This window comes from Chionomys nivalis, chromosome 9, assembly GCF_950005125.1.
Source record: "Chionomys nivalis chromosome 9, mChiNiv1.1, whole genome shotgun sequence".
NCBI classification, from domain to species: Eukaryota; Metazoa; Chordata; class Mammalia; order Rodentia; family Cricetidae; genus Chionomys; species Chionomys nivalis.
This window is the reverse complement of record NC_080094.1, coordinates 19,728,951-19,751,322: the sequence shown is the minus strand read 5'-3', so window position 1 is coordinate 19,751,322 and position 22,372 is coordinate 19,728,951. Positions and strand designations below refer to the sequence as shown.

The following is a 22,372-nucleotide window of genomic DNA, read 5'->3' as shown; positions in this document are numbered from 1 at the left end:
CCCACAAAACATCTTGTTTGGCAAATAAAACCTTCAAAATCTTAAGGTGTTTGCTTTGGAAGTATGACCTTTATTAGCTAGCCATTAAAAGCCTCAGTTTTATTTACTTTTGCAGCATTTCAGAAGCCCTCCTTTGTATATTAAAACAGAGTATGCATAAACTATAAGTTGATATTTGAGTTCCAGGTTCTGTTGTTCTAATTCTCTTGATAGTCTCTCTACTAACATAAGTTAGCATGCTTGTGTTGTCAGATAGATGCAGTGACCAAGGAAATGTTTAAAAGGAATCATGGAATTATAATGTGGGAAAGGACCCATGATAGGAATACTATCTCATTTTGACAGGAGCTTCCCAGTCACAGCACTGTTTCATTGGCTCTCTGCTATTGGTTCCCCATGCCAGTGACTGATCTCAGAAGTGTGAGCCGGGCAACTTTCTTCCTCCTTGGGTTCTTTATTATTGGAACTTTGGTTTTTGATTGTTTGGTGTGCACCTTCTAATTACTTTTTCTTCTAGTCCTAACTTTACTTTCTTGAGCTGTGCAAGGTAAAGTCCACCTCCCCTTCTGGTTTCAGACTTTGACTAGAAGGACAGCTCTGGGTTCTGTTTAAGGTTTGCCCTTGTCTGGTGCCATAGCTTAGCTTTCGTTTTGTTGCTCTCCAGTCAGGGGCCACTTAACGCACCTGGAGCATTTTGTTGCAAACTTTGGAGTCAGGAAGACCTTGGTATTTGTTCTGATTCCTTTTTTATTAGCTGAATGGAGTGGGGACATACCGAAAGGTGTCTCAGACCTATAATCCCAGTACTGGAAAGATGGAAACAGAAAGATTGGAAGTTCAGGGTTATCCTTTGCTACATAGTTAAGTTCCAGGTTAACTTGAGTTACATTACAGGACTGTGTTTTTAAATAAAAAGCTAATAGGTATTTACGAATACCTGTCCTGAAGAAATAAATGAGAGATTATGTGGTCGTGCGTGAAGTGCTTGGCATGAAAGTTGACTTGTAGTGGTCACTCATTGTTAGCATTCATCTTTTCCTTTCTTTTGTTTCCCCTAGCTGGAACCTTAAGATCTGCACTAAAAACTAGCAGGGCAATTTGAAAATTCTCAAAAAGTAGTCATTGATATTCTCTGTGATTCCTTCATAGGAGCTTGCTTCTAAGCTTCTCCATTTAGTTATTCAGAAACTTGATATTAACATTACAGCTATTTAAGTTTTGATCAGTTTTCCTGTATAATGAATGAGTCGCATTAAAAATAAGTATACCAAAGATATGTTTCTTTTCATTGGCCAGGTGGCATTGCTGAGAGTCTAGCAGAGAAGTTGATTGGTGTTCTTTTTGAAGTTTGGTTATTAGCTTGCACCCGGTGCTTCCCAACACCTCCTTATTGGAAGACAGCCAAGGAGATGGTAGCTAACTGGAGGCACCACCCAGCAGTGGTGGAGCAGTGGAGCAAGGTCATCTGTGCACTTACTTCCAGGTAGGTCATTTTCTTCCTCATCCTTCTGACCTTGGGGCAATTCTTCTCTGGTTCTATGTCTTATGGGGTTCATGGAATGTATTTTGAAAAACCTGGACCCATCATTATTGTACTTTATAGACTGAGCCAATTTAAAAGAAAGAAATCAGGGAGATGGCTCATGGTAGAGGCACTTGTCATGTATGCCTCACAACCTGAGTTTAATCCCCACAACCCATGTAAAGGTGAAAGAGAACAGATTCCAGAGCTGTCCTCTGATCTCCTCATCATGGTATGTCATGGTGATGGCTAATACTGTGTCTTCTTTTAATGAGTTTTGATGCAAAAGCCTATATGTGCTGATAATAGAAAAACTGGAAAATGTAGAGTGAAAGAAACATCCCATCACTTAAAAATGTTTTTATTTTATTTTTATTTTTTATTTATTTTATTTTATTTTTTGATTTTTCGAGACAGGGTTTCTCCGTAGCTCTTTTGGTTCCTGTCCTGGAACTAGCTCTTGTAGACCAGGCTGGCCTCGAACTCCCAGAGATCCGCCTGCCTCTGCCTCCCGAGTGCTGGGATTAAAGGCGTGCACCACCACCGCCCGGCGTTTTATTTTTTTTAAATATTTATTATGTATACAATATTCTGTCTGCATGTATGCCTGCAGGCCAGAAGAGGGCACCAGACCTCATTATAGATGGTTGTGAGCAACCATGTGGTTGCTGGGAATTGAACTCAGGACCTTTGGAAGAGCAGGCAATACTCTTAACCGCTGAGCCATCTCTCCAGTCCTTAAAAATGTTTTTAAATATACAGAACTGTGTTTTAAATTTACTTTCTCCATTTAATTCCCTTTTATTAAAAACAGAACAGGGCTGGAAAGATGGCTCAGTAGTTAAGAGCATTGGCTGCTCTTGCAAAGGGCTGGGTTGAATCCCCAACACCCACGTGGCAGACTACAATTGTCTGTAACTCCAGTCCCAAGGGATCCAACACCCTCACACAGACATACATGTAGGGAAAACACCAATGCACATAAAGTAAAAACAAAATAATTATTAAAAACAAAACAAAAACCCATTTTGAGATAGTATTATTGTTACCTGTGTTTTTCATTTGATGCCTGATTCAAGTAATTTTAATTACCTGTAGTTATTTGAAAATAATTTTTGAGGTTGTATTTTTAGTTAGCTTTATAGTTTACATAGTTTAATAATTTCATATTTTTATAAATATGCTGTTCTGATGTTTTTTACTTTAGAAATTTTATTGAAGGAATACTTTATCAGTTTTATATATATTTGGATGTTTTAAGATAAAATCCTTAGATACAGAGTAATTGAGTCAAATGGCTTTGAAAAGTCCTAGTACATGTAGACTGTCACTACATGTTGAATTCAGTTAACTTTTATGTTACGTCGTAAAAATGTGCTATAGTGTAAAAATATAAATACTAAACTCTGAACTTCATGTAAAGTTGTGAATGAATTATACCTTAGTTGTATTGAAGGATTTAAAGTGATATCAGTTTTTAAAAAATAATAGAAATTGGTGTGGTAGCATACACCTTTAATCCTAGCATTCAGGAGGAAGGAGCCCGCAGTTCTCTTGAGTTTGAGTCCAGCCTGGTCTCCATATTGAGTTCCATACCAACCAGAGCTACATAGTAAGACCCTGCCTCAAAACCAACACAAAACCCACAACTCTCCTAACAAAACAACAGGAAAAAAAATAGTCTATACACTACTTCTATGTTTAATGATGTAATTATATAGGTACAATAACAAAAATACATAATTTATTATTTGAAAGTAATATAAATAATAAGTTAAATAGTGTGAGTATTTCAGATAAAAGTTTAAATCATCTTTTTTTTTATTTTTTTGGTTTTTTGAGACAGGGTTTCTTTGTGGCTTTGGAGCCTGTCCTGGAACTAGCTCTTGTAGACCAGGCTGGCTTCGAACTCACAAAGATCCGCCTGTCTCTGCCTCCTGTGTTGGGATTAAAGGCGTGTGCCACCACCACCTGGCTTAAATCATCTTTTAAAAACTGGAAATCAGGGCTGGTGAGATGGCTCAGCAGTTAAGAAGGCTTAACTGCTTTTCCAGAGGACCCAGGTTTGATTCTCAGCACCCACATGGCAGCTCACAACTGTCTATAAATCCAGTTCTAGAGAACCTGACACCAATTATACCAATGCACATAAAATAAAGTTTAATAAATTAAAAGGTGGAAATCCCTTGCAGTTTATAATTTTTACAAATCAGGGTTTTCGTATAGCTGAGGTATCTTTAATCTGTTTTCTCATGTATTGGTTGATTGTATGTTTAATCTTGTTAATAATGGACTTGGTAGAAGAACCTGATGGTACAGGACTATAACCTTTGTTCATCAGGAAGAAACGGTAGGATCAGAAATTCATGGTCAACTTCTGCAATTTTGTGAGATCTTGTCTCAAAATAAAATATTAAAGTGGGTTGGGATTAAATTAAATTAAAATAGCTCAGTGGTAGAGTGCCTGGAATGTTTGAGCTAGGTCAATCCTCAGTACTATCAAAAGGTATTGTCAAATATTTAGAGACTTCACCAAAACAGAATCCTGAAAGTGGTGTGTGGCTTTATTTCCAGATTGCTCCGCTTTACGTACGGCCCTTCATTTCCTCCGTTTAAAGTTCCTGATGAAGATGCCAATCTGATCCCTCCAGAAATGGACAATGAGTGTGTTGCACAAACATGGTTTCGATTTTTGCACATGTTAAGGTATTGTCATGTTGTTTCATGTGTTCTTTACCCAGTAAGTGTCTTAGGGCAAGAGCCACACTGCTTCTTTTGGAATGTGTCATGTGAGTGCTAAGTGTAGTCCATTGGATGGAGCTGAACTGAACAGTATACATGTCTGCATTGTGATGCATGTCTGCATTGTGCATCTCCTGCTCTCCGTTCCTGTGTGGTTGAGTTGCCCTCAGCTATTACTGGAACCCTCTCTAGAAACTTGTTTGTTGCATCTTAGATGATGATGTCTTTCCCGGGGCTTTGTCAGACCTTTAGAGACTTCACCATGTTCCTCTCTGTCAGTACTGGTTCATCAGTCTTGATCTCAGTGCCCTCCTCTTGCAGCCTCGTTTAAAATTTCACTGAAAAGTAGACCTTAAGTTTCACAGAAAAGTAAATCTCCCTCCTCTCCTGTGATTTCTTTTTTAAAAATGACATTTATTTATTGTGTGTGTATTAAGATGTGTGTGTGGATGCAGATACATGTGCCATGGCACATGTGTGAAGCCCCAAAGCCAATCTTGTAAAGTTGGTTCTCTTACTTTAAGTGGATCCTGTGGATTGAAATTAAGTTATCATGGTTGCATCATCCAGTGTAGGCAAGTGCTTTAGCTCACAATCATCTCATTGGCTCAATAGAATAAAAATTTTAGATATATCTAGGATTCACTTAATTTTTTTTTTAAATTATTTACTTATTATGTATACAACATTCAGTCTGTGTGTATGCCTGCAATCCAGAAGAGGGCACCAGACCCCATTACAGATGGTTGTGAGCCATCATGTGGTTGCTGGGAATTGAACTCAGGACCTTTGGAAGAGCAGGCAATGCTCTTAACCTTTGAGCCATCTCTCCAGCCCACTTAATTTTTTAAAAAATTTTTTATTTATGTTTATGTGTGTGTATCTCTGTGTATGAGTGTATGCTGTGTATTTGGGTACTCTCAAATGCCAAAAGAAAGCATCATATCCACAGAAATGGAGTTATGGGAGGTTGTGAGTCACAATGCGGATGCTAGGAACCAAACTCCAGTCTTCTGGAAGAGCAGTATACACTCTTGACCATTAGGCATCTCTCCAGCCTCTTTTTAAACATTTTGTTTATTTGGTGCTAGGAATTGAACTAGGGTTTGCACATACTAAATATCTAGTCTACCACTTAGACATACTCCCCTTCTTTATTTATTGTTTTGAGGCTGGGCCTTGCTGTGTAGCTCAGGCTGGCCTTGAACTTACTTTCCTTACCTTAGCTTTCTGAGTACTGGGGTTAAGCCACTATGCTCAATCCCTTTAACCAATGACTTTTGGGGATTATGAATTCTAGGGTGTAGTCATCTGGATTAGCGTCGTCGATTAAACTGTTTTGTGTCAGTGAGTGTTTACCCCTATTTCATACCTAAGTAAATTCTTGAGAACTCTTACCAGACTCTCGTGGCGTCTAGTTACAACTTTGCAGTCCTCTTAAGAATTTTACATAGCTAACAGAAGTATATTATTCACAAAATTTGCATATTTCTTATCCCATAATTTGTAAGTATTGCTAAGATAGTGGGAAGCTAGCCTTTTTTATGTTGCTGTAGCCTTATATGAGGCAGGAGCATCACAAGTTTGAAGCCAGTATAGGAGATGAAGTGAGTTTCACACTAGTCTATAGTTTAATAATAAGACCCTGATTCCAAGCTGGGCGGTGGTGACACATGCCTTTAATCCTAGCACCCAGGAGGCAGAGGCAGGCGGATCTCTGTGAGTTTGAGGCCAGCCTGGTCTACAGAGTGAGTTCCAGGAAAGCCAGGGCTGTTACACAGAGAAACCCTGTCTCAAGAAAACAAAACAAAACAAAAAAGGGTAAAAAAACCCAAAAGACCCTGTTTTCAATAAAAAATTTCTTTTAATTAAAAAATTGTTGCATATTTTTTAATTTCTTCATTCCTAATTGGTCTGTTAGGCTTTAGCATTGTTCTTGGGATAATACTGATGTCTGATGTTTTAGTTAGGGTTTGTTTCCTCGTAAATAGTAGAAACCTGGATAGCAAATCATCAGTGGGAGGGAGGTTACTGTGAATCTGTGGAGAGCCCTCATTAAACTCTCAGAAGCAGCTGGGGAAGGCTATTTTATTCTTTAATCAAGAAGACTCATACTTCCCTTTCTCAGTTTTTTTACTTCTCTTGTATGTACATGCTATCTCTGGTAGACTGTTTCCCCAGTTTCTGACTCCTGCCTTTCAGGAGTATGTGGTTCAATGGTATGAATGACTATGAACACTGTGTGGCTCCAGTTCTAGCTCTTTTAGGTTACTGGGGTGTTCCTTTTGCTCAGACTTTCAAAAAGAGGTGCACTAGACCAAATTACTTTTGTTAATTAGGCTAAAGTGGTCGTGGGTTTCTCACAGACCCGTGGATGAACTCCCTTTGGATAACTTTTATGTCTCTGTTTAAGTGTGCTGTGGGTGGCTATGAGGATTCCTCAGGAGGGGCCACTCTGTCCATTGGCAGATTTCCTGGGAAGAGTGCTGCATGTCTTGTGTAGTATAACCTGAGTCTTGTTTAGTACGGTAGCTTCACCTTTTTCCTGGGAATCCAACACAGTTCTTGTTGACTTTACTCATGTTATTCTCACTTGCACTTGGTAATCCAAACATGCAGACAGATGTTTATATTAAAATTTTCTTCATGAAATTCTTGTTGACTTTAGTTTCCTATTATTTAGTTCCAAATATCAGAAAAAAAATATTGGGCTGGAGAGATGGCTCAGCGGTTAAGAGCATTGCCTGCTCTTCCAAAGGTCCTGAGTTCAATTCCCAGCAACCACATGGTGGCTCACAACCATCTGTAATGAGGTCTGGTGCCCTCTTCTGGCCTGCAGACATACACACAGACAGAATATTGTATGCATAATAAATAAATATTTAAAAAAAATTCTCTGTTTCTTTTCTTTTTCTTCAGAGACAGGGTTTCTCTGTGTAATGGCCCAAGCTGCCCTGGAATTCGCTCTGGAGACCAGATTGGCCTTGAACTCACAGATATCCACCTGCGCGCGCGCGCGCGCGCGCGCGCGCACGCACACACACACACACACACACACACACACACACACACCCGTGTTGGGATTAAAGGTGTGCACCACCACCATCCAGCAGAAAAAAATATTCTAAAAAGTTAAAACTTTCTTGCTTTACTTTGATTTTCATTCTATGAAGAGAGTATGTTAAAAAGAACACCTTTAAACCCAGCACTTAGGAGGAAGGAGCAGGAAGGCAGAGGCTGGGCAGCCGATAGAACTGGACCTGTAAATTCAAGGCCAGCATGGTCCATGTAGCAAGCGATACATAATGAGACCCTTTCTCAACAACAAATAAACAAAAGCATTTTATTAAATTCTCAAAGAATTAATAAAAACATTATTAAAAAAATAAATGAACAAAGAAAATCTGCAAGCCTATGGAGAAACATTCATGTTTTAGTACCGAGCTCATCAGTCAGTTTCATCTTCACCACACACAAGCATAAATTGTCCTGTTCTTTCTTTTCTTGTTGTTTTGTTTTTTTGTTTTTGAGACAGCCTCTCTCTCTATAGTCCTGGCTGTCCTGGAATTAACTCATTATACAGATCAGGCTGGTTCCAAATTCACAGAGATCTGTGTGTCCCTGTCTCTCAAGTGATGGGATTAAAGGTGTGTGCTAGCATGTCTGGGTGATAGTCCTAATTCTTAAATTAGACTGCATGCATTTTTATTGCTATAGACATTTCTAAGTATGTAATGAATTCTTTCTTCTTTTCTGTAGTAATCCTGTGGATCTGAGTAATCCAGCCATTATAAGCTCAACCCCCAAGTTTCAGGAGCAATTCCTGAATGTGAGCGGAATGCCACAGGAGCTGAGCCAGTACCCCTGCCTTAAACATCTGCCTCAGATATTCTTTCGTGCCATGCGTGGAATCAGCTGTCTGGTGGATGCATTTTTAGGTGAATTTTGTGTATATTTCTTAGTTGTTTGAAGAGCTGTGTGTAAATGTCTACAGTTTAATGCTGGAAACTCTCAGGAAAGCCCGAAGAAAGAGGACAAACTTACTGGCAAATAATGATCTAGGAAAAATTGTTTGCAGCCAATTGTGATAGCTGGAATGCTATTGTCTTTATGTAAATCAAACAAAAATGCCATGGAAAGACAGTAGCTTAGTAGAAAGATGGAGAAAAGACCCAAAAAATGTGCAAAACAGATTATAGATTGCAAAACTCATTCCATGAGTTGCCCACAAAAATCATTTAAAATGCTCAATTGACTGTTTTCATTGGTACTCTGTACCTTTTGTGAACCAGTGTTTTAGTTTGTCATAGGTAAGATGCACAAATCTTGTATCTTTTTGTGTGTGTGTGTGTGTGTGTGTGTTTTTCCGAGACAGGGTTTCTTTGTAGCTTTGGAGCCTGTCCTGGAACTAGCTCTTGTAGATCAGGCTGGCCTCGAACTCACAAAGATCCGCCTACCTCTAGGATTAAAGGCGTGCACCACCTGGCCCTTTTGTGTATTTTTAATCTGTTGAAAAAGAGTGATATTAATAGTTATTTTCTAAAATGGTTGGTATGTGTATATGTTAAATGTATCACACAGTTTAAAGGGTTTTTCCTCTGTCATGAAATCTTTGTTTTTTGGTGGTAAGTGCATAAAAATATGCACGTATTTTGATAGTGAAAATGTAAAATGCAGTGAGAGGCTCTAGACTGAGTGCACAGAATGGCTGGATGGTTATTGAGATGTGCAGACTTTGGTTGCAGGTTAATTCTGTTTAATTTGCTTGTTTGGTTGGTTTTTTGAGACAGAATTTCTCTAGTAGTCCTAGCTATCCTGGAACTCCTTCTGTAGACCAGGCTGGCCTTGAACTCACAGAGATCCGCCTGCCTCTGCCTCCCTAAGGCTGGGTTTAAAAATGCGTGCCATCACTATTCCAAGGTGTGTGTTGTTTTTATTTGCCATTTTTTATTTATTTATTTTTTAATTTATTTATTATGTATACAATATTCTGTCTGTGTGTATGCCTGCAGGCCAGAAGAGGGCACCAGACCCCATTACAGATGGTTGTGAGCCACCATGTGGTTGCTGGGAATTGAACTCAGGACCTTTGGAAGAGCAGGCAATGCTCTTAACCTCTGAGCCATCTCTCCAGCCCCCTATTTGCCATTTTTTAAGTAATAAAATTTATTAAAATTTTTAAAAATAGAAAAAACATGGTTAATAGGCTTGTTCTGATTAGATTGCTGGCACATAAGAGCCTATGCTCTCTGTGTTTGACACCTAAGGTTGTTTTCACACGTGTGAAGCAGGCCAGGCAGTGTGGTTGCTGTAGTAGTTTCTTTTCTGTCAAGGATCAAGGTCTTTCTGTGGGGCCGTGTCCATTTTGTTGTGTACGTCCTCATAGGCCTTCAAGTATGAGGAGCCCAGGAGTAAGGAAGGAGAGGGAAGCCTGCTTGTCTTTTGTAACATTTCCTGGGAGATGTATCCAATAGTCACTTATTTCTAAGTTTAAACATGGCCACATCTTATGGTAAGGGAAGCTTAAAACTGTAGCCATTTCTTCGGGCTTCCTTGTTCAACTGAAATAGGGTTCTCTTATTCAGAAGAAAAGATATGTGGACCTTGGGAGGCAGATCCATTTTTCTTAAAAGCAAAGGCAAAACCTTTCTTTTATTATTATTATTTTTTAAAGGCATTTCTCGGCCGAGATCGGACAGCGCTCCCCCAACACCCGTGAATAGATTAAGTATGCCTCAGAGCACTGCTGTGAATACCACACCACCACATAACCGGAGGCACCGGGCTGTGACTGTGAATAAGGCCACCATGAAGACAACCGCGGTAAGAACGTTCAACATCGTCGTTTGCTTTATGAAGGTTAACTTTTGCAAGCCCTGCCACTTTCTCCAATTTTTCATGACTGTAGACACTTACTTGTATTTTTCTGTTAGGTTACTACTGTTCACACCTCGAAAGTCCAGCACCAGGCATCCTCCACTTCTCCTCTGTCAAGTCCAAATCAGACTAGTTCAGAACCCAGGCCGCTGCCTGCCCCTCGCAGACCAAAGGTTAACAGCATCTTAAATCTCTTTGGATCGTGGTTATTTGATGCAGCATTTGTTCACTGCAAACTCCATAACGGAATAAACAGAGACAGCAGCATGACTGGTAAATATGCCCAGAAACTTATAGTCATCATTCCCTTTCTGTTTCTTTCTCTTTAGTCTTTCCTACCTGCAAGATTAATATGGCTCTTGAAAAGCATCCTGTTTCTCACCAAGCAATATATTGTGCTTAACCCCTTCCAGCTGAACTAATAGAAACTTGGGAACCTTTCCTATCTGTCTTTTTTTGTATACTTTATGAAGTTTGGCCCTTTGTCTGGTTTTATTAGGGACACTTCAGGTTAACCACTTTTTGTTGAATCAAATTCCTTTTTGTAGGTGACCTGGAAATTCTCTTCATGTCAGCCAGGATAATAATAGATATTTAAACAAATATTTTACTCATTGAAATGTATTCTTAGATTTTTTTCACAGCCATTTAATCATCATTACATGTTAATATCAGGAATTTTCTGTTTTCTTCGTGGTAGTCTCTAACCTCTCAGGTTTTAGTCTAGAGAAAACATAATCTGCTCTGTTAACCCTGTAAGATTTGTAGAGTATTAATAAATCAACTTCAGTATCTTCATTAGATTTACTATAGAATGAAATTGTCTAAATGAAATTGGACGTATTTTGTCATCTTACTATTATGTTAGGAGCGAATGCCAGATGGATGGTGAGGCCGGGCAGAATGTTTTGAATGGTTATCATCTGTCTTGCACAGTTGAATAATAATAATAATGGCTGGCATTTATTGAGCTACTGTTAGCATGTGCCAGGTCCCATGTTTATACAATAATGAGTGTATTAGTTGTTTTCTAAAAATATACTTTTCTATAGGAGTTGGAGACAGATTGAGGTAAAAAGATTTCTGATAGTATTATTCTCTAGGGAGACTGTTGAATTCAGGGATAAAATTAACAGTGTTCATAAGGGTCTCTGTTTTTTTTCAGAAATTCATCTACAGCTAAGTTTATGCCTGTGAATATTCTATAAGTGTAATTATTTTGGATGTTCTTATGAATCTTTTAAATAATTTAGAAAGGTTTTAAGTATGAAGATGTTATGAGATGTGAGGCTGCATGAGTGAGTTAGAGATTCTTTTGCTTGCTTTATTTTGTTCAAATTCAGTCACTTTATATTTTACCATTTCCACATTCATGAGCTTGATTAAGAGACGAGTTTTAAAAAACCACTCATGGGTATATTTTCATTATTTATGTGCTATTTTAAATTTTCTGAACAATGTTTATCAGTTTATATGGTATTGCCCAGAGTGAGTCAGCTATTTATTTATTTATTTATTTATTTATTTATTTATTTATTTTGTTAAATTATAGTTCTTACAACATTACCTAGCTGTTGAGTATGGAGCTGTTGGCCTTGCAATCTCTGAATCTAGCATGGCTCAATCTGCTGCTTTCTGGAAGGCTAGTATAATGAGAATCTAGAGCTTTCTGTCTCTGGAGAGTTTGTTACAACTTGGTTTTCTCACTGCAGTAGAAGATAGAACCAGAATTCAAATGACAAGTGAGCAACATCTCACTTTCCCATCATTCTGAACCTTCTTCCTGGTGGAGGAAGGAGAGACGCTCCTCCTGACTATGTCCAGAGATGCTAAAGGGTGTTACATTATCCAGGACATTTGAGGTGTCCAAATAGTTAAAGTGGATTTAGAGTGCTCTTGGGTACCAGTCTTGAAGTCTTGGATGGGAGGTGGAGGGGTTGGGGTATTGTGTGTTTTCTACGTACTGGCTGTCATCAAGGAATTCTGCCATGCAGTTCACCTTTAACTCAAGTATTTGCTTCTTTGAACTTGTTAGCTTTCAATTTACCTGATGCACTGTGCTTTGTAAAAGTAACATTGAGCTGGGAAGGGTTAATAAACTAAAAATTTTAATGCACGTTATGGGCAGTTCAAAACCTCAATTCTTTGTAGCTATGTAATTTTCTTTGTTCATTGTTTTGCATGATACAAAATCATAATTTTGGACCTGAATGCACAATTTCCTATGTTTTTGAATTAGCTTGTGGTATCATAAAACTTTAAATCTAACTTTTAAAAAGCTAAAAAGCTTCTTAATTTATTGTAAAATTTCACCATCTTTAAAGTATTTTATAATTACTGCCGTCCTTTGATTTGTTTCCATTTATTTCTATTATCTTGCAGCATCTTTTATCCAAATTCTTCTTTCTTATAAATCTTGTAAGTAGGAACCAGAAGCTTTTCCTTAATTGCAGTCATGTTTTTATTTTTCCATAATTCCATTAAAATTTTTGATTGTCATTGTCTATTGTAGTTTTTGCACTTGGGAAGAAAAATATTTTTTCTGTGTTTTGAATGGGGAAGATTGTTGGCAAAAGCAAATTAAACTGCCTGAATCAATCCCATTATTTCTGTATACTAGTCTGGTCATGTCATGAATTCCAGGACTTTGCACTAACTGTGTTTTGGCTTTTATTCTTTTCTTTTTATTTTTCTTTTTTTTTTAAGCTTTAAGCTTATTTTTATACAGATTTAGTGTTTGATTTGTATGCATTCTGCATGTAGTGTTTTCCAAATGTATTATTGCTGGATAGCTTATTCAGGACTAAAATGGCTCATGGGAAGTTGCATAAAGATTTATGCTTGACTCTGCATCTATTAAGCCTCCTATCATTACAAAACAATTTAAACATTTTATGTAGAGTAATAAAAGATTTCAGAGTGATCTGCGTGCTATGAAATCTTTTGTTAAAAGCAACTTTCGAAGGGCTTCTGTTTTGGTGACAACGAATGACCATGATAATCCTCCTTACCAACCCAGTTTTCTGATTTATCAACCTCAAGTTTGCTGCTGTCTGTGGTTGTTAAAATTCATTCTCATTTGCTTGGTTGGGCAGCTCTTTGGTGTGTGTTTTGGAGCTGGGTGGGTGGTGGGAATGCCCTCTCTTCCTCCTTTACTCAGTTCTCATCCTTACTCTGCCGTATTCAAACTGGCATATAGTTGCCCTCTTAATTGCTTTGTCCATTTGAGTTAATTGTATAAATTGTAATTGCTACTCTTCTTAATGGTTAAGATCATTCTATATAGAAGGAGGAAAAAACCAGAAAATAAATAATAGAAAAGGCAAATTCTGTATATATCTGTATGCAGATGTATACAATTATAATCTCCTGACTAGAAATTCAGTGAAAAAATTCTTTTTGTAGAATCTGTTAAGTTGACAATGCTATTGTAAATTGTTACCCATTTCAAAGAAGATATCAGAGAGCCCTTTTTAAAAAATAAATTAAGACATAGTTGCTAAACAAAAGCATTATTGGATTCTATTAAAGTAGTTATGTAATGACACCAGTATTTGATCTTTGTGTCCAGGGTCCCATGAGCCTATTTGGCATTTTGACAAAAGTAATAAAATGCTCCTTTTCTCTCCCCAGCCATTGCAACACAAGCTAGCATGGAGTTTCGACGAAAAGGGTCCCAAATGTCCACAGACACCATGGTTTCCAATCCTGTGTTTGATGCAAGTGACTTTCCTGATAACTATGAAGCAGGAAGAGCTGAGGCTTGTGGGACATTATGTAGAATTTTTTGTAGCAAGAAGACTGGAGAAGAGATTCTGCCAGCTTATTTATCCAGGTTTTAGAATTTTTTGTTTATTTTCGCATTTGTATCATTTGATGGTGAAACACTATTGTGGCATGGCTTGGTAGGCTAAATTAATAAGCTATTCTTGGTCTGAAATACCTCCCAGTGTCTTTATGTAATTGAAACTTGCCTGTTCTTCCATTTTACCCGCCTCATCAGATTTGGTAAAGATTTCTAAGGTTTTATTCTAGAGCTATTATTTATTCTATCATTTATAAATTCTGGAGAGATTTTGGAAGTAACAGTTTGTTAATAGATTTTTTGGCACAACATTAGGTTCTGTATACAGTCCAGAAATAAGTCAGCTGTGAATCTTTACTCAAAGGAGTTTAGTGACTATGGTGAATAGGTTCATGCAAAAATAGCAGTGGTTCAGTAGGAACCAGAAGTTGGCAGGAGTCACACATAAAACCATTTAAGTGTTTGGAAGAAACAGCAGCTCATACTTAGCCTAGAGGACTCAGTAAAGAGTTCTGGCATATTATTAGATGTTTGTACTGGATTTAGAAAGGATGGATAGTGTTTAAACTATTGGGAGGTTGGGTAGGATTATCATTTCCAAAACTGTGGATGGTTCTGCCATCAATTTAGCTGCTCAGGCCAGAACGAGGCATCTTTGGCCTCTGCTTCCTCTCTCTGAGTTGATTGTTCAACTCAGCTCCTGCCTTGTAGCATTTGACTCTCTTATTTCTCTCACTATGGCACTTCAGATTTTGTTACTCTTCCTAAATTTATAATTTTTGATTCTGTTTTGCTCTTCTCCACTACTTATTCACACAGCTGCTTAAGTAAAATTACAATCAAGTAGAACATTGAGATACCTGTATTGCTAGGTGCTCAGGAAAGATTAGGTAAATTGACTCCCAGCAGAGGAATCCAAGTCTCAAGCATAAGGCACAGAAAAACATAGTGTGTACTGGCCTTAACCATGAGCTCTTATCTTTAAATCTGCTTTAAGTCAGTGAATAGATTAAAAAGATGCTAGGGATACTTAACAGAGTCTAAGGTCAAGCAGTACAGCGAGGAATATAAAAGTAGGAACCAGGGGCTGGAAAGTGTTCAGGGACCAGAGCAACTCTCCTTCTTCCCGTGCTGCTTGTCTCCTAAAACTGCTTCATTTTTCTCCGTAGATCATTTTTCTTATACTGCAGTGTGCTTCTAAGTTCCTAGTTGTCATACATAGCCTTAGTCTAGAAGACTAGTGGGGTCAGTATACATCTCTGAAATAACAGATTCTTGGGAAAAGATCCGATTAATTAGGTGTCTGTCTCTGCTCTAGCTACACATAGCTGTGAGAGCTGGAGAGATATCCCAAATTATATCAGTAGCAATAAGAGAGAAAGCTATGAACATGAGCTTTCTGTCTAGTTCAGAAGACTGGGTGAGCCGGGCGGTGGTGGTGCATGCCTTTAATCCCAGAACTTGGGAGGCAGAGGCAGGTGAATCTCTGTGAGTTCGAGACCAGCCTGGTCTACAAGAGCTAGTTCCAGGACAGGCTCCAAAGCCACAGAGAAACCCTGTCTCAAAAAAACCAAAAAAAAAAAAAAAAAGAAAACTGGGTGAGAGGTCATGAGACTAACTCAGCAGGTTTGTGAGAAGACAAATGATGTATTTAAGTTTCAGCCTTGCATTTCAAGGGCTTGTGGGATATTTATCAAGAACTGCATATTAAGTGCCTATTTTTAGTTGAGTTCTATGCACACAAGGTAGATTGAAATGAGTTGAAAGGCATCAGTGAATGAGAAGATTGTTTCCAAAGAGTTTTGCAGAGAAGAAAGAAGTGTCTAGTGATAAGAAGAGTATGGCAGTGCAGTTGATCTTGAATAGCAGGAACCTAAATGCTTAGTGGCTTGGTTGCTTAGTGGTGCAGTTGGGGGTGGTAGGAAAAGGACAATATGTTCAGGTAGATTCCTCAAAGGACTCTTTGCACAATTTTCATGTTATGATGAATGCATAGTTTAGTGGGCTTCCTTCCTTCCTCTCACTAACCCCTCAGAAGCAATGGAGGAAGGAAAATGGTACAAACTTACCTGTTTCCTGGGAATGTGAATGCAACGACAGTTTATTGCTTTAGAATTCAATTAATTGATTCCACCAATTAATTGATAAGTACCCAGGCATTTGTTTTGTTATTAGTACGTCATTTGTAGGCACCTGTAATTTGATTTACAAAAATTTAAAACTTTAAAAACGTGTAATAGATACAGATCTTATTATTCTGAATTGTTGAATCCTAGTAGTACCTTTAAAGTCTATAAACTAGAGTGAAGAGTGGACAAAGGCTTTTCAGATAGCTATGTAGAAAATAATAATTCTGGAAATATTTGATCAACAGCTTGTTTAAAATTTTTTTCTTGCTTTCCTAGATTTTACATGCTTTTAATTCAAGGTTTGCAGATAAATGATTATGTGTGCCATCCTGTCTTGGCCAGCGTTATTCTAAACTCCCCTCCTTTGTTCTGCTGTGACTTGAAAGGGATTGATGTTGTGGTTCCTTACTTTATTTCAGCTCTTGAAACCATTTTGCCTGACAGGTAAGCTGTCATTTTTCACTACTGTGTCGGTTGTCTAGTTTGTTACTTCTCGTGTTTGCTAATTTACCCTATTTAGTTGTTTTCACAGTCCAGTGGGATCCAGGCTACATTAAATTGAGTAAAGAGCATCTCAATCCCTGATGCCTTCAGTCTGATATGTGCACGGGCTTACTGGATTTTTTTTGGCTTGGTCTAGATGGGTCAGAAAAAACCCAGCCTGAGATCCTACTGTTAAAATGTAGGCCTTACGGTTTCAGTCAAACTCTAGCTTAATAGTGTAACATAGATGTTCTCATATATACAAGTAATAGTGTAATGTAGATGTCCTCATAAATACAATGATTGGGTTGTGGAAAAAATGGTATAGTAAATATTTGGCAGTAGGTAAAAATGCTCTTTAGCTGAAACATACTAATAACTTTTTATTTTTTGGCAGAGAACTCTCAAAATTCAAAAGCTATGTAAATCCAACAGAATTGAGAAGATCCTCCATTAATATCCTGCTTTCTTTGTTGCCCCTCCCTCATCATTTTGGCACAGTTAGATCTGAGGTAATGTTTCTTTAAATATTCCGCTCCCCTCCTTTTTTTTTTTCTTCATGATGAAAGATCTTGCTGTGTAGCCCAGTTTGGTTGCAAACTTGAAACCCTTCTGTCTCAACATCCTGCCAACCATTATTAACATTTTTTATCCTATATTCTTTTTTTGTATGCTAATTTAAGTCAAATTACACTTCTAACAAAGTGGAATGGGAGCTTTAGAAAAGTGACTTTGTAGTCCTGCATGCTCATACTGGCCTTTAATCCCAGCATTTGTAGGCAGAGGCATATGGAGCTTTGTGAGTTTGAGGCCAACCAGGGCTATACAGTGAGATCCTGTCTCAACAGTAGATAAATAAACATTGTAAAATACATGTTTCTAATGGATAAATACATATTTCTAATAGATTAATGAGGTTTTTCTAATTTAGGTATTTCTTCTTCTTTTAAAAAGTGCTAATATGCCTTGACTTACTAGTCATGTGTTTATAGGCTAATGACATCTGATTACATGTGTCGAATGGGAGCTGGGATTAGCCTGGAATCCTGGATCATTAGCCTATTCACCTTCTCTCTCCTCTTGCTGTTTCTAAATGAGCATCATGTACAATAAGTGACGTGAAATATTTGTTTTTGTTTTTCTCCAGGTGGTCCTAGAAGGGAAGTTTAGTAATGACGACAGCTCTTCTTATGATAAACCAATAACTTTTCTGTCCCTGAAGTTGAGACTTGTGAATATACTAATTGGTGCCTTGCAAACGGAAACGGACCCTAACAACACCCAAATGATATTAGGTTTGTGTTCAGATAGTTTTTTGTTTGTTTGTTTGTTTTATTTTATTTTTGGTATGTGAAACCCAGGTATGAATGACCACAGGTATGCTGGGGAGACAGGTGAGAGGAGCTTAAGCCTGATACAGCTCTTATTATTCTGAATCGGCAGGGATCTGGCAAGATAGCTCAGTGCTTAAAGATGCTTGCCACCAAGTCTCACAGACCCGAGTTTGATCTCCAGGTTCCACATGGTGAAAGGAGAACCTAATTATTTTTTTCCCATTTATTTATTTATTTATTTATTTTTAATTAAAAATTTCCACCTCCTCTCCTCCTCCCATTTCCCGAACCTAGTTCTTTTTAGCTGTTCTTTGACCTGCACACCGTACCAGTACCATGGTATGCACATAACCCTTCTCTCCCCAAACAAATAAGTAAGTAAATAAATAAATGTAGTAAACAATTAAAAAAAAAGATTTAAGGAGATGAGATGAGGGACAGAAAGCATTTAGTTGTCTTGTCTGGGCTCCCCCTCTTCTTTGTCCTAACTTTCTTCCCTCTCTTTCTTTTTTCCTTCCAGTAGTTGGGGTGAGTACTTAGGAAGTCTGGTATGCTAGACAATGAGAAGGGAAACTTGTTTAATTTGACAAGGAACTGAAGGAACAAGTGATAACACATTCTCACATTACTGTTGACATGGCTGTAGAAATGTAAAAAAGCCAAGGAACAAAGCTGGAAGCAAGAGAAGTGGGCTATGGGAATTCTGTACTTAGGAAGTGCATGTGAATGTTACATGTTAAAAAGATATTTTAAACCAGAGAGAGAGAGAGAGAGAGAGAGAGAGGGGAAACAAAATAATGTTCACATGGATGGCATTGTTAGAAATAAAAGAATGTAAATAGTTTAGTCCCGTGTACTTTGGAGTTGGTCAGAAAATGGCTCATTGGGCTAAAAGTGCTTGCCTTACAAAACTAATGACCTGAGTTTCATTCCTGGATCCTACCTTGGAAAGAGAATTGATTCCTGAAAGTTGTCATCTAACATCTACATACACTGTCGTTGCATGAGTTCTACTTGGTCTTTTTAATAAAAACCCAGAGCCAGATATCGGGGCAAATGCTGAAAGATCAGAGAAAGGAGCGAGCCACAGCCAGTTCTTTCCTTGCTAACTCCTGGCCCAAAAAAAGGCCAACCTCATGTCTCCTCCCACCTTATATGTTTCTCATTTTCTATCTGTCCATACAGACCTCCAGACCTCTATGGTTAACTAGTGGCTAGCTCTGCCCTCTGATCTTCAGGCAAGCTTTGTTAGACTACAAACAAGATATCACCACATACTGTGGCATGCATATGTGTGCAACCCCCTTCTCCAAATAAAAAATAAAATCTTGGCAGGCATATCAGAATTTTGGATTTATAAAGCATTATTTTTTGAAACAATATATTTATTCATAATCGTCAGAGAATTTCAGAAATACTTTACCAAAATTTCTCTTTTTTTTTTTTTCTTTTCTTTTTTTAGAGGGAGGGGAGGAGACACAGGGTCTTGTATAGCCCAAGTGACTTCAGCTCATAGCAGCCTTCCTTCCTGCATCAGGCTTCCGAGTGCTAGGGTTATTCTTTTTATTCTGACTGAGCCATTGTAACTGTAATTGTATGTCATGTAAACTCCTTTGTTTTGCTATTGCAGGAGCAATGTTAAATATTGTTCAGGATTCTGCACTTTTAGAAGCCATTGGTTGCCAAATGGAGATGGTAAGAAGCTTACATAATCTGTGATAGGAAAATCTGCTTCTGATTTTACATAAACCATAGTTAGTAGTGCTGGAATTGAACCTAGGGTATGCTTGTATGTGTGTGTGCTTATATGTTTGAGTGTGTGTGTGTGTGTGTGTATGTGTGTGTGTAAGTGAAAATGGAATATGGGTGGGTGTGAGCATGGAGGATGTCAGGTATTCTGCACAATTGCCCTTTTCCCTTGAGAGAGTGTCTTTTGATGACCATGAAGCTAAACTGGCTGCCACCAAGCCAAGTGATGCTATTGTTTCCACCCTTCCCAGTGCTGTCATTGTAGGCATGTGGGTGGCTGTGACCAGCTTTTCACATAGGTGCTGGAGATTTGACCTGAGGTTTTCATGCTTCTGTAGCAAGTGTTCTTACCCACTTACTCCCTTGCCCTTCCCTCCCTCTGGCATTTTTTTTTAGGTAGGTTTTGTGGATCAAACTCATGTCCTCTTGCTTGTGTGGTAAACACATTATTATTATTATTATTATTATTATTATTATTATTGGTTTTTCTAGACAGGGTTTCTCTGTAGCTTTGGTGCCTGTCCTGGAACTAGCTCTTGTAGACCAGGCCAGCCTCGAACTCCCAGAGATCCGCCTGCCTCTGCCTCCCGAGTGCTGGGATTAAAGGCGTGCGCCACCACCGCCCAGCCTGGTAAACACATTATTGACTGAGATCATCTCCCAGCCCCATATTGTATTTGAAGATTATATTCCTGTTCTGAGGTTTTGCTCCAGAGTCACTTAAAGTATTTTCCTTAATGACTCAAGAGTCATTAGCTAGTCAACTATAGCATATGTAAAGGGTTCTGAGGTAGCCCTTTGAAGAACAGCATGGGGGACCCCAGTGTGGAAACCTGTAGCTATCAAACCCTGTATACCCTTTTAACAGATAACATCAGAACAACAATACTATAGTGATTCTAATCCCTTGTCTGTTTATCTATGTATCACCTTGTGCTAGTTAACCTGTTATGTTTGCATTACTGGGTATGAACCCAGGGCCTTATGCATATGAGGCAAGTGCAGTACTCCTGAACCATAACCCCAACTCTTTTTTGGTTTTTCGAGACAGAGTTTCTCTGTGGTTTTGGAGCCTGTCCTGGAACTAGCTCTTGTAGACCAAGCTGGTCTCGAACTCACAGAGATCCGCCTGCCTCTGCCTCCCAAGTGCTGGGATTAAAGGCGTGCGCCACCACCGCCCGGCCCATAACCCCAACTCTTAACAATTTTGTTTGTTTTGGTTTTTCAAGATCTAGAGATCTGCCTGCCTCTGCTTCCCAAGTGCTGGGTTTAAAGGCATTTGCCATCAATACCTGACTCTAACAAAGTTTTAATATAAAAAAAAAACTTCTTTTTATACTTGTGAACTGTTCATTTTGGCTCATTTTCGTTTGACTAGGGTGGTGGAGAAAACAACCTGAAGAGTCATAGTCGCACCAATAGTGGCATTAGTTCAGCAAGTGGAGGAAGCACAGAACCTACAACGCCTGACAGTGAGAGACCTGCTCAGGCTCTCCTAAGGGATTACGGTAAGCTGTGTTTAAATGGTCTGTTAGCATTTACACGTAAGCAAAACTAAAACTGTTCAAGAATCTAAAACAAAAATAAAAATTTTATGTACTTAGGTATAATTGACAGAAGATGTTTTGTTTAAAAAAACTAAGGAAAAAGTATTTTTATGACTTCTTGTATCTTGTTTTGGAGTTTGTTAGCTCTTCAGATGTTTATGATGAGAGCTCAGGAGGTGTTTGGGTTTTGTACTAGGCGCTGATGGTACAGGCTCACATAATATGTGGGCCTTGCCTCAGAGCTATCAGAATAATGGCAGTTGAGAGAAGTGGTGGAGGTTGTATTAGAGGAGACCTAGAGAGGTGTGTGTCTCCATATTAAAACTTACCTAGCTATTCTGTCTCATTAGGTTCTTCAGTTACAAGCATAAAGAGTCATTTTCTGCTCTGCTAAATAAAACACTTGCCAGGAAAACATCCTGTTCAGTGATGTCATTTACACTGAGTAGTTATTTGATGGACTTAGTGTGAGCACTTTATGTTTTATGTACAAATGCTGATAGTGATTGAATCGTTGTTTATTCCTTGAGATTTAGAATACCTAATTCCCTAGATGTGAGCTTGACTCTTAATCATCTGGAGAGTCCATGAGCCATGTGCATGAAGCATGCTTTCATAATTGAATTTATGACACATTACCCGTTCGCATGTCAAATACATAGTCATTATGTGGATAGTCAGTATATTTAAATGGTTACCCCTTATGTAGATTTAGGTATTCTCCAGGTTGAACTGTTTCTTGTACTTTCTAAGACATTTTAAAATGAAAGATAATTTTGTGTTACCGCATGTGTTTATATAAGTGTTTGAACTGATTGTTTGTTCCAGCATTTTCAGCTGGTGTTAGTGAGCTCTGCTTGTTATGTCGTATCTTTTACTAAAACAATCCAGATTTGTGTTAGTGTCGCATGACTGTCTCTCTTTAATGACCATTCCTTTTTCTGTTGTCACTGCCCTCTTTCTGATAGGATCCACAGGTATAATGCCCCTAAAGCTTCCTTTTTAATTACAGTTTAATTTATCTTAGTTTAATTTTTTGGAATTCACTCTTTAATGAGTAATAGTTACTTTAAATTAAAATTGAAGTCCAAGTTAAAACAGTGACTTGGTCATTTAACTTTTTAAAAGTATTAAAATAGTGGTAAAGAGCTGAATGTAAATATGGGTTTGAAGAGGCATTGCAT

General features: G+C 38.2%; 1 protein-coding gene across 5 annotated transcripts in view; it reads left to right on the top strand.

Annotated features, from left to right (window-relative positions):
- Ralgapb (Ral GTPase activating protein non-catalytic subunit beta) overlaps nucleotides 1–22,372 on the top strand; it is a 93,855-nt gene that overhangs the window by 22,997 nt on the left and 48,486 nt on the right. For 3 of the 5 annotated variants that reach the window (XM_057780421.1, XM_057780419.1, XM_057780420.1), the window contains exons 5-16: nucleotides 1,297–1,483; nucleotides 4,097–4,228; nucleotides 8,024–8,202; nucleotides 9,939–10,087; nucleotides 10,198–10,414; nucleotides 12,524–12,559; nucleotides 13,775–13,976; nucleotides 16,352–16,519; nucleotides 16,956–17,070; nucleotides 17,706–17,853; nucleotides 19,523–19,587; nucleotides 21,020–21,149. In XM_057780421.1, the coding sequence (XP_057636404.1) occupies nucleotides 1,297–1,483; nucleotides 4,097–4,228; nucleotides 8,024–8,202; nucleotides 9,939–10,087; nucleotides 10,198–10,414; nucleotides 12,524–12,559; nucleotides 13,775–13,976; nucleotides 16,352–16,519; nucleotides 16,956–17,070; nucleotides 17,706–17,853; nucleotides 19,523–19,587; nucleotides 21,020–21,149 (1,728 nt within the window). The remainder of the gene's footprint in view (nucleotides 1–1,296; nucleotides 1,484–4,096; nucleotides 4,229–8,023; nucleotides 8,203–9,938; nucleotides 10,088–10,197; nucleotides 10,415–12,523; nucleotides 12,560–13,774; nucleotides 13,977–16,351; nucleotides 16,520–16,955; nucleotides 17,071–17,705; nucleotides 17,854–19,522; nucleotides 19,588–21,019; nucleotides 21,150–22,372) is intronic. The other 2 variants (XM_057780423.1, XM_057780422.1) reach the window with 1 other exon arrangement.